Genomic DNA, 16,057 nt, shown 5'->3' on the forward strand with positions numbered 1-16,057 from the left:
ATGTGTCTTATCTTATATTTAACCATCTTTTTTTTTCATAGTATACATAATACATATGATTGACCACTATCCATTATCTTTTCAGTTTCCTTGATCTTTCATGCTCGTGTGTTTTACAATAATTTAAATTATAATTTATATTAATTGTCTTAAACTGTTGATACTAAATTACACATTAGAAAACAAAACCATAATTTTTTTTTATACACATAATAAATATTAGTTGACGTTAATTTTATTTTTTAATTAATAGTATGTCAAGATTTTTGAATGGAATATTGAACAAAGTGCACAAAAGTGTTGTGAGTATTGCCGTTGGATTAACGGTGATATCTACTGGAGTATTTATGTTAAGATCTTACGAAATTCTCTTTGTACCAGTTGACCAAAGAGTTAAAGCTAGACAAGAAGTCAATGAATTGTTAAACAACGAGCAACTTCTACAAAACGAAGAATAGGTAGGTAATGCTATTAGAATCACATCATTAATTATAAGCAATGAACATTAAATCATCATTCTTGTTTCACATTTTTAACATGTTATATGAAAATATAAACAATTAATATTTTTATTTAATGCATCAATAATTCACACAAAATAATTATTCTTATAGTTTTTTAAAATCTTAAAATCATTTAATCAGACTTTTCAAGTTGTAGTATTCATTCTTACTTGCAAAATTTGGTTATAATTTACAATATTTTAACATTTTATATTATCATATAAGAAGTTATAAAAAACATAATTACTAAGTAAAAAACTATTAAGTACCTATATATTTAAGAATTATAGTTTAACATTGAGAAACTTTAATTTAAAACATACATATGCTTATATACTAATCTTCAGATTTAATCTCATACTTAAATTTAATAGTTAACTAATTATTATTCATCTTGAGACTTTTCGGATGCATTGTCTTCGTCTTGATAACTTTTTTCATCTGTAGATTGTTGAACCAGTCTTATCCGTTTGAGTGGAGGTTGACAAGTTTGTACATCATTATTATTCTCTAAATGCATTCTGTGATAACAAATATATTTTTATAAATTAAAATGTTGACACTTAAATCTACCCGTGTATTTTTGTCAACTTACATCTCTGATATTGATGGCAGTGTTGGCAGTGGGGGGGACCAGATACTTGGCATTGTTTCCTCATCATGTAATTCTGGATCTTCAATTTCTAAAATAAATTATTATTAGATATCTAAATTATTATCAAAGTTAATTTATGTTTTTATTAAATTACCTCTCGGAACAGAAGCTCCATCCACTTCTTCAAGAGTTTCAGTTTCATCCATACAATTTATATTCCTAATAAATATTTTTATTATTAATGACTAAATAGTACCTTAAATAAAAATGTTTTGTATTGTGTTACACTTACTCTAGTGAATCATCAGGTATACGAAATGGTACAGCATTCTGGTGTCTCCATTCATTTCTTGGCGGCTGTTCACCAGTAAATAAATGAAATTCTTGAACGTCATCTATACCAAATAATATTTTTATTTATAAATTTAATTTTAAAGGATATTCACATGTTTTACTTCCATCTTACTAACATACAAAAAACTAAATTTTAGTTTCATAGTAATTCTACTCTTATTATTTTTAAATAAATGAATAACTTGCTTTGTAATTGAAATATCAATATTAACTTTGAATTTTATTATAAATCAATTCACTCATTTAAAAATAAAAAATTCATTATTCAATCATTTAAAATTAATTATGATAATAAAATTATCCATGTTTGAAAGTCATATTGATAAGATGGAAATATCGCATTTAGACATAGTAATCCTATTGATTATAAATGATTTATACTCGGATTTATACCTGTAACATAGTTATTCAATTTCATGCAACTTTCATACGGTGGTGGTAGATTCTCAATGTTATCTTGTATAGAATTAGACATATCATTTGAATTTATATTCCAAACTCCTGCATAATAAATTATCAAGAACTTTATTTTATAATTGTTACATTTTTATTAATATAAAAATAGTTATTTTTACTAGCTTACTTTTATAAAAATAGGTCCATATCAGAAAAACTAAAAATATATTTATTATTAAAAAAAAAATTCCAATATCTTGCCAATATGAATTTGAACTAATTTTTTCTGGAAATAAAATATGTATTATTTAAACATATATAACAGCTATCTAAGTCTAATAATTATTTTAAAATAAAAATACCTGGTGTTGGTAATAAAGTATTAGAATTTATTGGAACACATAAATCATGAATTTCTCCTCCAAAAAATATTTCTTCAAAATAGCTATGAAAATTTGTAAAAATAATTAGTTTATAACAATTTTATTTTATTAGCCAAAATCTTATATTTGCATACATTTACTATTTAGTACTTAGTACTTACCCATCAAAACAGGAACTACAATCTGATATATCTTTTGGACACTTGATATTTTTTTTAGTTGTTCTAAAATATATGCTACAATTCATGCATTGAGAACATAAATTTAAACTAGTATCACAATAACTATTTTTTTCATAACAGTCAATGTCTGTACGGCATTCAAAATCAGTATTTATATTAATAGAATTTTCTGTTATTGTTCGAGAATCATTTTCTTGCATTATCTATAAATATAAATAAACAGTTAATACATTAATGTATAGAAATACCTAATTGTTCAAATTGGATAAAACTTAAAATATTTATCATGTTTTTAAATTACAGTTTTGTTAGCTTAAAATCTCGCTTAAAATAAACAGTATCATTTTGGATAAGGTTAGTTAATATTTAAAATAAAGTTATATTATAAATGTATTAAACTATAAAAGTGTATTCTACTATCAGTTATCATTACTACTTATTCAAAAACGATTTTAAACAGACATTGTTTGATATAATTAAGTGTTCATACTCGTATTATTAATAAATATACTTCCCTATTTTAAGTATAATTAAATTACTGACTTAAAATTTGAAATCATTATGTTTCAAAGTTAAAATAATAAATTTAAAAATAATGCTTAATAGTTGAGTATTTGTTGAAAAATTGTTAAATTACTTAAACACCTGTTCCCATATTTTCTTTAATAATAAGTATAATTACAATTGTTTCATATGGACGTATGTTTATGGTTAATAGTTATGTATCAATTTCAAATGTTATCAAAGTATTACTTTAATCCATTAATTTTCTTAATCCTAGTTTTCCTCTAATATTATGGAACTGTCTTAACATTTTTTAAATATAAGAAATGGCTTAAAAATTTACCTAAATGTTGTTATTATATCATAATAACTGTGATGTTAGAATAAAATAAATAATTATCAAAACATGTTATTTTATCCAGATAAAATTGAGCCCAGAATTATATTATATACTTATAAGTTATAACGTACAAAATATAATAAAATATAATATGCGAAATGTTTATCTAGATAAATATATTTTAATACGATTAAGGATTAATGCCCTTTAGGCTTTGGCTACTTTATTAAATATGACTACTGTCTACCTGGGGCTGTACTGCATTAAATTCACTTAATTGGAAATAGGTACTTTAGAGATTTCCATTCTGTATTCGTTGTTTTTTTTTTTAAACATTCAAACGTTTGAAAACGCATTCAATTCCGGGAAATAGAGATAAATATAGAATTTCAAAAATCGTTAGTTGAAATTTTTAATGTGTGTAATTTTCTCCGTGTCCTTTATTTCTGCCCTGATTTTTAATATTTCCGAAAAAAAAAATACCTTTCATAAGCGCAATTATAACTTTCTTATTCCATTTGGATCATGAAATTACTCATAATTCGTAAAATTATTAAATTTATAATTAATTAAAATGTTTGTATGTTAATAAGAGAATCAGGTATGAATGTATGATAATAAAATTAAATGGAAAAATATTATAAATTAGGCAAGTATATTTATATAAAGTAAACAGTCTAAATTTACCTTATTTCTACCCTGTACCGTATACTCTATTGGTTTACCTAACATACCTACTTAATCGAATAATAGAACTAATAATTAGAACAAGATTAATTAAAACAGATTTTAATAATTAAATATGATGAAACAAATTTTTTAATTGTAATAAAATAATTAAGTATTTATGGTTTATGTAGTAAATAGTAAACTATATAATATATCTGTAAAAAATAGACACTTACCAGTATGAAAACTATTAACGAACTTATCAATCCAGTTGAAATGTGTGCCATGTTTAAATTGATTTCTATTAATATCCGTATGATCTTTAAAACAAATAAACACGATACATTATTAAATTATAACTTCGATGGCTTGTATTGTATTGTTATAAATAATGAATTGAATTACTACGAAAGGTTTACGTTTTTATTAGGAAATTATTATTTACACTTAATTAGTCTAGACAATAGTTTTCTAATTAAATGTGTTCTCGACGATGTAATTGAAATCAAATTTAGAAATGTGATGTTTTCTCGGATTTAGAAATTAATTTTCCTTACCATATAGATGCAATAACTGGATGCTGGATGAGCTTAAATAAGTATGTGTCAACCGTGTTGAATGTAATATAAGATTATATACACTTAATATTCAAATTATAAATCTAAGACTTCGAGGTAGTTTTTAAGAGTAATACGTTTTTTAACGTTACACAGCCACGGCTCAATAATGAATGTCGTGGTATTGCCGGGTTGCTCTGGACCACCTGACCAAGTAAAAAGAGGATGAGTCATGGGACTATACCACCAAGGTCTTGTCGTGAACCTGTCGGTACATGTCTCGTATTGTTAACACACACACACACATACACTTGCTAGACCTGGAGAATGAATAATGTTGCGCTTGCTTGTGTGTGTACGTGTGATGTGATTTGCGACTAAGGTGAACGAACGTCCCTCGTTCTACTGCGAGTTACCACTATTCTTTTAGTTTGTTACGCAAATACGCAATAATTCATTAATTATATCTTACTTGTTCTTATATTTACAATATCGTATGTAGTATACTATATTGAGTGAGCGTTTCATACGTGTTCTGCCATTACCGTATCCCTATTATATAATGTGTTTGAAAATAATACTGTATACCTATTGGATATTGTATTGTTTACATTTTACATTAAACCTACTATAATAAAATAATAGTAAATTAACTGTAATAAATAATAATATGCATTTAATTGTTAAGTCATATTATGTGTTATATCTTAAAAGAATTAACTTGTAAATAGGTACATTGAACTGCAAAAAATATAAATAAAGAATAAATTGAAAAGTATAATAATATTCTTGAATCTTGGATTCGATTTTTGATAATGGTTGTAGAAATTGTTGATTAATGTTTGTCTTTGTCTCACTTATGTGTGACATGTAAATATTTTCAACGAATCAATTAATTTATATATTTTTTTTATGGTAGAAAATTGGCCCCCTTTAGGTTATAATATCGTATATTATATGATTTTGACTAATTTGTCAATAATTTAACTTTAAATGCTAATAAAATAATTTAAATAATTGTGCATATGTAATTTTAAATATTAAATAAGATTAACCCATAAGAAACTTTCTATTAAATTTTCAAATATTTTGACTTAGCCAAAAAAAGTTTATCGACATCTATACATAAAAAAAACGAATATTCTAAATGCCTATAAATATCCTTAAAATAAGCGAAATATCTTGAAAATAATATTATGTAAAAAAATGCCAATCTAAACAACCAGTGAAAGTTTCAAGAATATATGACTTTTAATTCTTGAATAATAACAAATATATAAAAGCTTTGAGGAGATAAATAGTTATCGTTTCGTAAAAATTTGAATTTTGGACAATTTTTCCTATAATAATGCTCGAATATTTAGTTATTTGAACAAAAAATGTATGGACAACTTTGTGTTGATTTTCTTAACCTTAGATATGAATATTATTTTTTTTTTATTCTACTGAATAAACTATTATTATTATTATTATTAAAAATGTTATGAATTTTTAACTACAAAATTACTTACACATTTTCATTATTATGACATATTTCATTAACATTTGAACCTTCCTATACAGACATATAGTTACTGTATATTATTATTTATAAATGGAATACGATAGTGTAAGTGTAAGTCACATTATTTATTTCTCATCGCATATTATTTATAATTTTATAATTTATAAATTGAATGTATAAAATATATCAATATCAATTTATTATATTTTAATATCTAGCTGTAGGGTTCGAAAATTTGAACAATGTTGTTATTAGTGCTAGAAAACTAAAAATTGATAGAATTATAATTTATAATTTATCCAAATTTGTTCGTTTTGACACAAAAAAGGTATTTTAAACAAGGACGATGTGTCAGCCTTTAAGTTAAATGGAATAATAATTTATTTATATTATTCATATTTATTGTTATTTGGATGGTGGTACTATAACAAACCTGAATGGCGGGGCTATAATACAAACCTGACCTTTAATAATTTATTTGTATTATTATTAGTATTGATTTGAAATTTACAAAATATTTATGCTAATAGCTTTTTATACCATAAACCTTTTTGTAAAATAATAAATAAGGATAACAATTTTTGTTGCCTTTAAATATAGTAATTAGTCAACCACTCTGATATTGAAACTTATTAAGCTGAAAGTAAACTTCTGATAGTAAATTTATCATGTTACGTATTTAAAAGGAGACAACAAAGTATAGGTATAACATCCAAGCATCAGCTAACAACAATAGTCACACTAGTCCAGTCATTTCAACCGATGAAAGTCTTAAGAAATATTCTTCAACAATAAAGTATTGGTGAAAAAAATTCCATATTTAAAATTAAAATTTAAAATGATTAAAAATTTTGACGTAAATTAATACATAAATATAAATAATCACATTGTATAATACATTAGGTTATGGACTACTTATTAAAATTATACATGAAATAGCAGTGAAATACAAAATTAGCTTTAATTAAAGTTTATACAGTCTATAAATGAGTCAACAAAAGAAAAAACAATGAAAATTCAAACGGGATTAAATACTTTATGCATACATTTTACAGAAAAGAAAATTAAATTTGAATAATTATAAATATTATAGTATTAATAGCATTAAGATCAGTTAATTATTTCTCCTAATGGCTGAAACTTTATTTCTGTCTTTTTTTATTGACTTGTTTTCTTCCTAAGGGCTTACAACAGTATTGGGTAGTAATGTAACGAAAGTAACGCTTTATTGTGACGGCGTTAGTTTGTTTGTAAGGAACGTTTTCTCTGCAGTGTTCAGCTTTGGCGGCCGGCGTCCTAACGCTGGTAACTTGCTGTTCGACGCGGTACACTGGTCCGAGAATCAAGACCTGTGCTGTCGTCAGACACCGCGTCACATTCAAAATATATAGGATTATAGGAGCCAGATTTTCAAATTTTCCGCAATTCTATAAAATTTGAAAATTAAATTTTGTATTTTAGTTACCACCTTAATTATAATACCTACTTTTCCACTAATTTACTACCCGATACCTATTTAAGAGGGGTTGATAGGGTGTATTATATCAAAAACAATGACTTCACGGGAATAATTTTCAGGCCTTGTAGAATTGTCGGATTCTGGTAATTAATATTGGTAAATTTGGTTAATTCTACAGAACAGGATACCTATAATTCCCGTAGAGCGTATTTTTGTGTACAAAATCGCATTGGCACCGGGCGCCTTAATAATATAGAATTTATAAGAACTATGTATTTTCAAGTAATGATAATGAAATAGAAATTACTTTTGCTAAGTAGTTTATAAGACGTAGACTCTTCAGTTTCGAATTATTTAGCTTTGCTACCGAATTAAAAAAAACAAACTAAAAATATGTCTATACTCTATAATGTGGGTATTAGGTATAATTAAACTAATGTATGTATATTTTTTTTTATTTTAACTTGTCACAATTCAGTTTTCAGTAATTTTGATAGGTCTAATTGCACCATAAACTATAAAAACAATTAATTAAATTTATTATTTAATTTGATTCGTCTTTAATTATTATTAGTCATTTGTTATTAATAAGAAACGGTTTATTTTTATAATTAAGTTCTTTATTGTTGATGTTGTTATTTATAAACTATATGTCTATATAGGTAGAGTATTTCTGTCTTCTGATTACATTATTGCTTGCAGAATGCAGAATGACATTTGATAAGAAATTAAAAAAAAAGTTTTTTTAACTAGACAGTAATGTAGTTACTTTTCTAGAAAAAGTAAATATTAAAGTTGACAAATCTCATTACGATTTTATTTGAGTAACGAATAAAGTAACTTATTTAGTACATTTATCTCTAAGACTTTAAGCAACTTAAAGTAACTTTATTATATTTATATTTAAATAATGAGTTAAGTAACATAAATACTTTTTAAAATAACTTACATAATAGGTTTTCAATAACAATAGACAATAGTATCAAAGAATCAACTTATAATTTTATAAATAATAAAAACAATTGGAACAAAGTGTATCGTAAAAACTAAGGTTTATTCTATATATAGATTATGTACCAAATATAAATAATTATATAATATAAAATTATTATTTATATATTTTCATTAGCCATATTTGTATGATGATACTTCACAAATAGTACAGCTACCAATTCTTTACACAATTCTTCTAAAATTACAGCATTATTAAAAACTATAACTTCAAAATTTCTGTAAAATTAAAAAGATAAACATTATTATACATTTCTATTTACTATACTTTAAAATTTTACTTTTCTTTTAATAGTTTGATTGAAGAACTATTTAAAATACGTTTTCGTGCTTGTATCAATTCTTCATTATAATTTGGGAACGTTAATATCTTTTTATGCAATTCTTTAAGTACTTGACATAATATCATGTATAATGATGGTACATTACGTTTTAATGGTAATGTTGAATTTAGCAAGTATTCATGTAGATATGGATGAGGTAAAGAACTTAAAAATATTAAAATTATTTTTAACTGCAAAGTGGTTGAAGAATTCTAAAAAGTATTTAATAAAAAATACATAATTACTATATATTTAAAAATAAAACTAATAATTTTTATGTATTAATAATAACTTGATTTGGAATATTGCTGATTTTTTTAAAAATCATTCTTAAAAATGGCCCTTCGTCAAAATCATTTATTTTGACTGAATTTAATGCTTCACTAGGCCAATCAAATTTTGTACATTTATCTAAAACATCATTATACATATTCTTTACATCTGTTATGTGATCTTTAAATGTATGTAATTGATCTGATTGTAGGTTTTGAGGAATCAATGCTAGTAACCTAAAAATTGGAAAAAATACAAGAGAAATAAATAATTATATGTATATTATAATATTAAATTATAAGCTTACCGGTTAATTATTCTATCAATACTTGAAGGTGCAAGAGTTCGACTAGTATTAATATTATTTCCATTTGACAGTAATTTTTTTTCTCTTTCGTCTTCTTCATCACTCCATGTTCCTGATGTACATCTTTCATAATAGTTTCTATTATTAATAAATCGTAATATAATAAAGTCCAAAACTTCTTTATCTGAATCATGTAATACATCCTTTAATAAAATGTAAAATAATGTTAATTACAATGATGATAGACATTGTATTAATAATAATTAATAAAAATAAAAGTTACTATAAAAAAATTGAGAATGTTAAAAACAAAAGTATCATCTGTAGTGGAAGACAATTTTATTAAAATGTCAATTGGTGTTTGTTTATCGTAATAAGAATTATCAAGTTCTGACCGTAACCAGTAATTTATGGCTGCAAAAAATAAATATATTCTCAAGTTCATAATCTATTATAAGTACTAAACTATTTATTTCATTAATCATTTTATGAATGTCAACAAAATTAAGCTAACAAAAAATACCTACTATAATTTAAAGGTGTATGATCTGCTGCTCTGTAGATTTTTTTTAACAAAAAGACATAAGAACACGATATTTGCTCTGGAGTATCAAACAATTTATTAAAAAACAATAATCTTAATGATTCACACAATGAATAAGATATTTTCAATTGGCCATCTCTTATTATCTAAAAATAAAGTAATACTAGTACTTGATATTTTTAACAGTATTTCTACAAGTAAGAAACATACCTCAATAATAAAATTTAACCAACAAAAAAATTTAGTGACATCATTTGAATAAGTGGCATTGTAATCGTCCCTATAAAAAAATTATTGTTACTTAAATTTTTAAAATGCATTTGAATTGAATTTGTTTTTAGTTTGTATAAATTATTTTTAACTAATAAATATTTCCGCTCACCTCCAATTTAATTCAATTGTTTCTAGTCCATTGTAATCCAATGTAGTTGGTAATGCACAAAACAGATTTCTAAAATGTTCGCTTAATGTTGAACATAGTTTAGTTTCATTACTTATGTAATCTATCACGTTTTCATCATTAAATTTAGTCAGTAACAGTATACAATCACAACATTTGTAATATACATCTGTATTCTAAAAAAAAAATATTTATATTAATAATAGTTAACATTATTTAAACTACTTACAGTAGTACAGTCTTTAATTATACAAACCTTGGTATTGATGTATGTCAATATACAATCCAATAAATTTAATCTGTTAAATGTACTTGATTCCGTCGATGCCTTTGCTTCTTCTAAACGACTCATAATGGATTCCTAATAAATAGTATTTTTTAAATTTATTTCAAATAAAAAATATGTTTGTGTATAATGTATATTACATTTGAAAAAAACATAATTGAAACATTTTGTTGGTTGTTTAATAGTGTACACAGCATGTATAAAAAGTGAATCTGATCTTGTTGCTGTTTATTATACAAAACACTATCACATAAATTAATTAGTCTCTGTAAATAAAAATTAAAAATTAATAGGTAAAATTCATTAAAAAAACCTCTTAGAATGCATTACTTGAATAGTGACAAAAAAAGACTGATGTGCTAATACTGGATTTTTTAATTGACTGATGAGATTTGTCATACATTTTAATATTAATATTCTAATCCCAATTAATTTTTCTTTTTCTGCTATGACTGCTAACATATTAAATAGGTCGTTTTTCAATACATATTCCATGCATAAGTTAGTAGCAGTTTTTTCATTCTGATCTTCGCATATTAGTATCTAAAATTATATAATAATTATCTGTATAGTGTTTCGACATTATTTAGAAAATTTAATTTCCTTTACCTGACTAACTATTTCTTTCATAAGTATTCTTTATAACATTTAAATTATATTAATCTTTATATGAAACCTAATATTTCTTATAACCATCTTCTTAGATAGTTATATTTATAAATTTATAATCAATTCAAAACATATTATAGTTTTTATACCTGTTGTACAATTTCCAGATGGCCAGGTACATTAGTTTCTTCTATCCGTGTTTGAGAAAACTGTCCATCTGTGGTCCACTCCAAGTAATTAACCATAAATTTTTCCCAATGATAAATAAAATTTTCAAATGCTGGAGTTGGTGGGGCAATCTAAAATATATTTTCAATAAATTATATATTCAAAGTAAATTATAAGTGAAGTGTTTTACATTAAAGAATTGTATTTACAAATAATAATTTAACAAAAAAAAAAGTATTTTACAACTTACTGTATCTACAACTGAATCTAAAATTGTATTTAATACTGGCATCATGTTTATATAGTTTGTTTTATTAATAATAAAGTATAAAGTATCTACTCTTTATACAGTTTTATATTATTTTATTTATTTATTTACTTATTATTAATTATAATTGATAATTCTACTGTATAAGAAAAAGGCTATGGAGATATTATTCTAACAACTCTGAAATCTTATCAATTTGAATACGTTTAGATGATAACATACTTTTGTAAACATTTCGTTTTTTGTAATTTTGTAGGTTATATAGTATAAAGTATTATGGTATATAATATCACAGAATAGAACAATATAATATATAGTAATATTAATAATAATATAGGTTTATATCACCACTTAAACTTAAATAATAATTTGTAGCAGTAGGCAATTTAAATTAATATTGAAAATATAGTTTGATCAAAATTTAAAATCATAATCTAATAAATCGAACCAAAAATTTCATGTTTTACCTTTTTAGTTAATTTAATGTATATTTTCTAGATTTAAAATGCGGTTTTACAAGTATTGCGATCTTGTCAATGCTAATACTAACTATGCAAATCGGATGAAGATGCTTAGCAATCGTATTTTTGGTGATGTTGTGCGGCCAACTAATGAAAAATCTATGAGGGTACCTAACTTATTTCTCAAGCGATTTCTTAGTATTTAATTGTATAATTATTTTTATATTTTTAAAATATTTAGGTAGTGAAGATGTTTAGTGAAGAACCATTATACAAAAAAGAAAATGTTATAAACTATTATCCTCGACACATAGAAACTGGATTATTAATGAAAAAACTTCGAGAATACGGTTTGTATAGAGATGAACATCAAGACTTTATCGAAGAAATGAGAAGACTTAAAGCACTTAGAGGAAAAGTATTTGTTAAAGGAGAGAAAAAAAGGAAAGCTAAGAGTATTATATAATTATTTAGTCATTCAAAATAAATTGCATTCTTGTACTAAAATTAATGTGATTTTAGAATTGTCTATTTAATTATGTTTTAACAATTTTTCTTAGTATAATGTTTGTAGTTATATGTTATTTAAAATATAATTCATTAATTTAGTTGTACCTATATCTTTTTATTTTTTTGTTATAAACTACAAGTGAAAATATTCAACATTTATTAAACCCATGATTTTGTTTAATCGCAATAATCACTATCTCTCAACAATTTTTAAAAAACGTTACAATATTTTTGTTATCCTTATCATTTTATTAGTTTTAATCGAACATGAGTATATTTTATTTTTAGTTTCAGTGAAAAAATTTTTAAGAATTTTTATGTTTAAAAATTCAATCTCAAACAATTGTTGAGATTATAATGTTTTAATTAACTTCAACAGAGATACAATATTATTGTGTTAAATTAAACTTTGAATACTTAGATTAATCTTTTACTAATAACTCATAAAAATTTATTTTTATTTTTTATACTGCATCTAAATCATCAGATAAATATTTAACTTTAGTATATGGAATAAAAATTTATTTTATCATTAATTAAAAGTTAAAAAAAAAAAAAAAAAATTATAATGATAAAAATAAAATGTTAATTTGTAATGAATTGCATAACAACAAATGAATTAAGTTACAAAATATTTATAAATTCAACACTTTTTAAAATAATGATTAAAATAATTACTCTTTGTAGTTATATTTTATAACTTAATACTTATAATATACAAAATGTAACTTTTGTTACATTTGCATTTTTTATAACTTTGTTGCAGGGACAGGTTTTATTACCATTCACCTCTGGGAAAAGAAAGTTAGAGCCGATTAGGTTTACAATGTCCGGTTAGTATCTGATAATGCTTACTGTCAGATTTCTTATGTGTTAAACGATAGAATTCTATCAGTTAGTCTTAATCGACACTTAACCGGACATTGTAAGAATGGTCCTTAGTGAGTTACCTTATTAGGTTACTTACTGTAACTTAGTTGTCTGCATTCAAAGTTACATTTCAAATCACAAATTACTTAATTATAGTAACTTAATAATTCATAACTTATTAAAAGTATGTGAAGAAAAATATTTTTTGAAAAATCTCATTTTTAATTACAAATATTTGTAGGAAAGAAATTCAAATTTCTACTGGTTATAACAAATATAGTTTAATAGTAAATAATAATATCATATACCTAAGTGTTAAAATTCAACATTTAATGAATTTTTATTACAAAATAATCCTATAGCTATATACTATATACTTACATGTTTTTGTGATTTCAAAAATGTAATAAAAGTTTAAACTCTTAATAAAAAGAAATGGTGATCATCATACTTCTAATTGGCGTAAGAAAAACTATTATTAAAAAACTACTATCAAGTATTAAATTTCAGAATTATTTACTCGAGAACGTTTTATCGAAAAAAAACGCACTTGAATCATAATTGTGAAACTAATGATACATTTATAAAATTATTAAGTAAATATAATACACTTATTTTTATAAAAAAGAAAATATACAACTAATTGCTCAACAATAATTACAAAATAATATTAACAGTGTGTTGTGTTTGTAAATAAATCCAATTTCCAGTATAAAAATGATAACAAGTTAAGTAGCAGATTCACATTTAGTGTGTAAAATAAAGTGGATGTTAGAAGAAAACATTAAGCATTTTAAAATAGGTAACTTAAGTAAGTTGTATGGCCTACAACCTGCAGAGTAGTGCAATAAAATAAAAGATACAAGGTAAGTCAAAAATATATTCATATGAATAAAGTATGCAAGAAGAGGAGTCATTTAAAATAGTGCTACTAGGTAAAAAAATATATTAATTTTAAGTGTTACAAAAAAGAAAAGAGTACCTACCAACCTAATCCCCAAAACATGGACTTGATATTTTAAAAAAATGGGAAAGTAGGTATCCAATTTGCTTACTTTATGTATGTATTCAATTTGAATTCAGTTATAAATTATTGGATATAATAAAAGAAAAGTACCGAAAGACAATATATCAACTATATTACTATAATTTTTATAATATATTTATAACAAATTGTTTAACTATTCAATAAATATAATAGCAGTATATGATAATCAAATTAGCTTTTGCCTAAAACATCATATATTTTATACAATTAATATTTAATATTTAATTATTATCGGGGTTCGGGACTTAAAGCATTAAAAACCGATAAACCTAAAAATATGCACTAAAAATGAAAGAATATGCTCTAACAATGAAAAAAAAATACTTAAAAAGTCATTAAAAAAAGGATTCGTTTCATAAAAATATAAAAACATTGTAGTTTATTTATGATTATTAATTAATAAAAATAATAAAAATAAAATCTTTACAAAATATAACTATTATACATCATGGTTTTCGATTTATTGAGTATAGAGTGTATTACTACACTCAAAACAAATTTTTGTAATTAATCGTTCAACATTTTAATTAATACATTTTGACCAATAATATTATCCATCAATCGTTAAAAATCGTTAAATAAACAAAAACCTATAAAATATGCAGAAACCCCAAAGTATGCAAAATAAAATTTCATATTTGAATTATCCGTACTATAAAACGTATTTGTATATCACTGCTATGTTTTACATCACCTATGATGGATACATGACCAAATGCTATAAGTCTCGAACCCTAATTATTAATTTGTATTACAAAATATAATAGTAGTATTTATTTATTGTAATTAACTTTTGAATCAATACTTACCGTAGTTCTTTAGAATTTTCTCATGATATATAATATTATTCTAAATATTTTAAAAATTTTATAATGACATTTTTTGTATAAAAAGTAATAATATAGGTATTTACAAGTTTCAAATTCTTATGAAAAATATTTTGAATTACAACATAATAATTGAAATTGTTATTTTTTATGTATATTCTTAGTTCAAAATGTATACTTAAAATTGTCTTAAATACTATAAAGATGTTAATAAAAAATGTATGTTTAAACAGTTTTTGATTCAAGTATGAAGTAGCTAATAGTTATAAAAAACCTTGTATTAAAATAAGTCTTCTATAAAAAAATTGAACAAATTTTGTTAAAATGTGCACTCTCAATACTTATGAAAATAAAATTGGGTTTATGTATTACTTATTAATATTTTTAAATAGGTAGCTAAAATAACAATTATTGAAGACCCTTTAAGTTTTTTGACGGGGTAAAATTTTTTTTGATTATATAGAAAAAAATTGAAAATGTTAATTATGTCTATAAATACCTCAAAAAGAATAAAAAAATTTTGAAATTATACCACGATTTCTAAATGCACATATTATGAATATTTGCTAAAATATTCAAGTATTTACAGTTATTATTTGCTTCTGAATTTCTAACTATGAAATAAATAATAACCCTCTCCACCACTAAACTACCAACTAGCAACACTATTTTACCAGAATAAATATTTAAGTTGAAAATCAAAATA

At 23.4% G+C, this 16,057-nt stretch overlaps 3 protein-coding genes across 6 annotated transcripts; 1 reads left to right on the forward strand and 2 right to left on the reverse strand.

Annotated features, from left to right (window-relative positions):
- Window positions 1-72: 72 nt before the first annotated feature.
- On the forward strand, window positions 73-12,710 carry LOC114122880 (28S ribosomal protein S33, mitochondrial). Of its 4 annotated transcripts, none has more exons than XM_027985661.2 (3): window positions 73-462; window positions 12,134-12,263; window positions 12,338-12,710. In XM_027985661.2, the coding sequence occupies exons 2-3, from the start codon at window positions 12,141-12,143 to the stop codon at window positions 12,560-12,562; spliced, it is 348 nt and encodes a 115-aa protein (XP_027841462.1). In that variant the 5' UTR covers window positions 73-462; window positions 12,134-12,140; the 3' UTR covers window positions 12,563-12,710. The 4 variants fall into 4 exon arrangements, with proteins under 4 accessions (XP_027841462.1, XP_027841461.1, XP_050054570.1 ...); XM_027985660.2 differs by having other exon boundaries at window positions 309-458; XM_050198613.1 differs by lacking the exon at window positions 73-462 and adding an exon at window positions 11,890-12,012.
- On the reverse strand, window positions 755-4,702 carry LOC114122879 (uncharacterized). The gene is made up of 10 exons (XM_027985659.2): window positions 4,484-4,702; window positions 4,163-4,246; window positions 2,393-2,616; window positions 2,211-2,293; window positions 2,036-2,134; window positions 1,846-1,953; window positions 1,391-1,493; window positions 1,253-1,317; window positions 1,099-1,186; window positions 755-1,024 (listed from the first exon to the last, which is right to left on the reverse strand). The coding sequence occupies exons 1-10, from the start codon at window positions 4,484-4,486 to the stop codon at window positions 889-891; spliced, it is 993 nt and encodes a 330-aa protein (XP_027841460.1). The 5' UTR covers window positions 4,487-4,702; the 3' UTR covers window positions 755-888.
- Window positions 8,045-11,801, reverse strand: LOC114122878 (FHF complex subunit HOOK interacting protein 2A-like). The gene is made up of 13 exons (XM_027985658.2): window positions 11,618-11,801; window positions 11,349-11,498; window positions 10,921-11,133; window positions 10,731-10,856; window positions 10,561-10,665; window positions 10,287-10,480; window positions 10,115-10,184; window positions 9,888-10,050; window positions 9,644-9,774; window positions 9,361-9,563; window positions 9,073-9,289; window positions 8,739-8,992; window positions 8,045-8,676 (listed from the first exon to the last, which is right to left on the reverse strand). The coding sequence occupies exons 1-13, from the start codon at window positions 11,660-11,662 to the stop codon at window positions 8,559-8,561; spliced, it is 1,989 nt and encodes a 662-aa protein (XP_027841459.2). The 5' UTR covers window positions 11,663-11,801; the 3' UTR covers window positions 8,045-8,558.
- Window positions 12,711-16,057: the final 3,347 nt, after the last annotated feature.

This window comes from Aphis gossypii, chromosome 1 (genome assembly GCF_020184175.1).
Source record: "Aphis gossypii isolate Hap1 chromosome 1, ASM2018417v2, whole genome shotgun sequence".
Taxonomy (NCBI): Eukaryota; Metazoa; Arthropoda; class Insecta; order Hemiptera; family Aphididae; genus Aphis; species Aphis gossypii.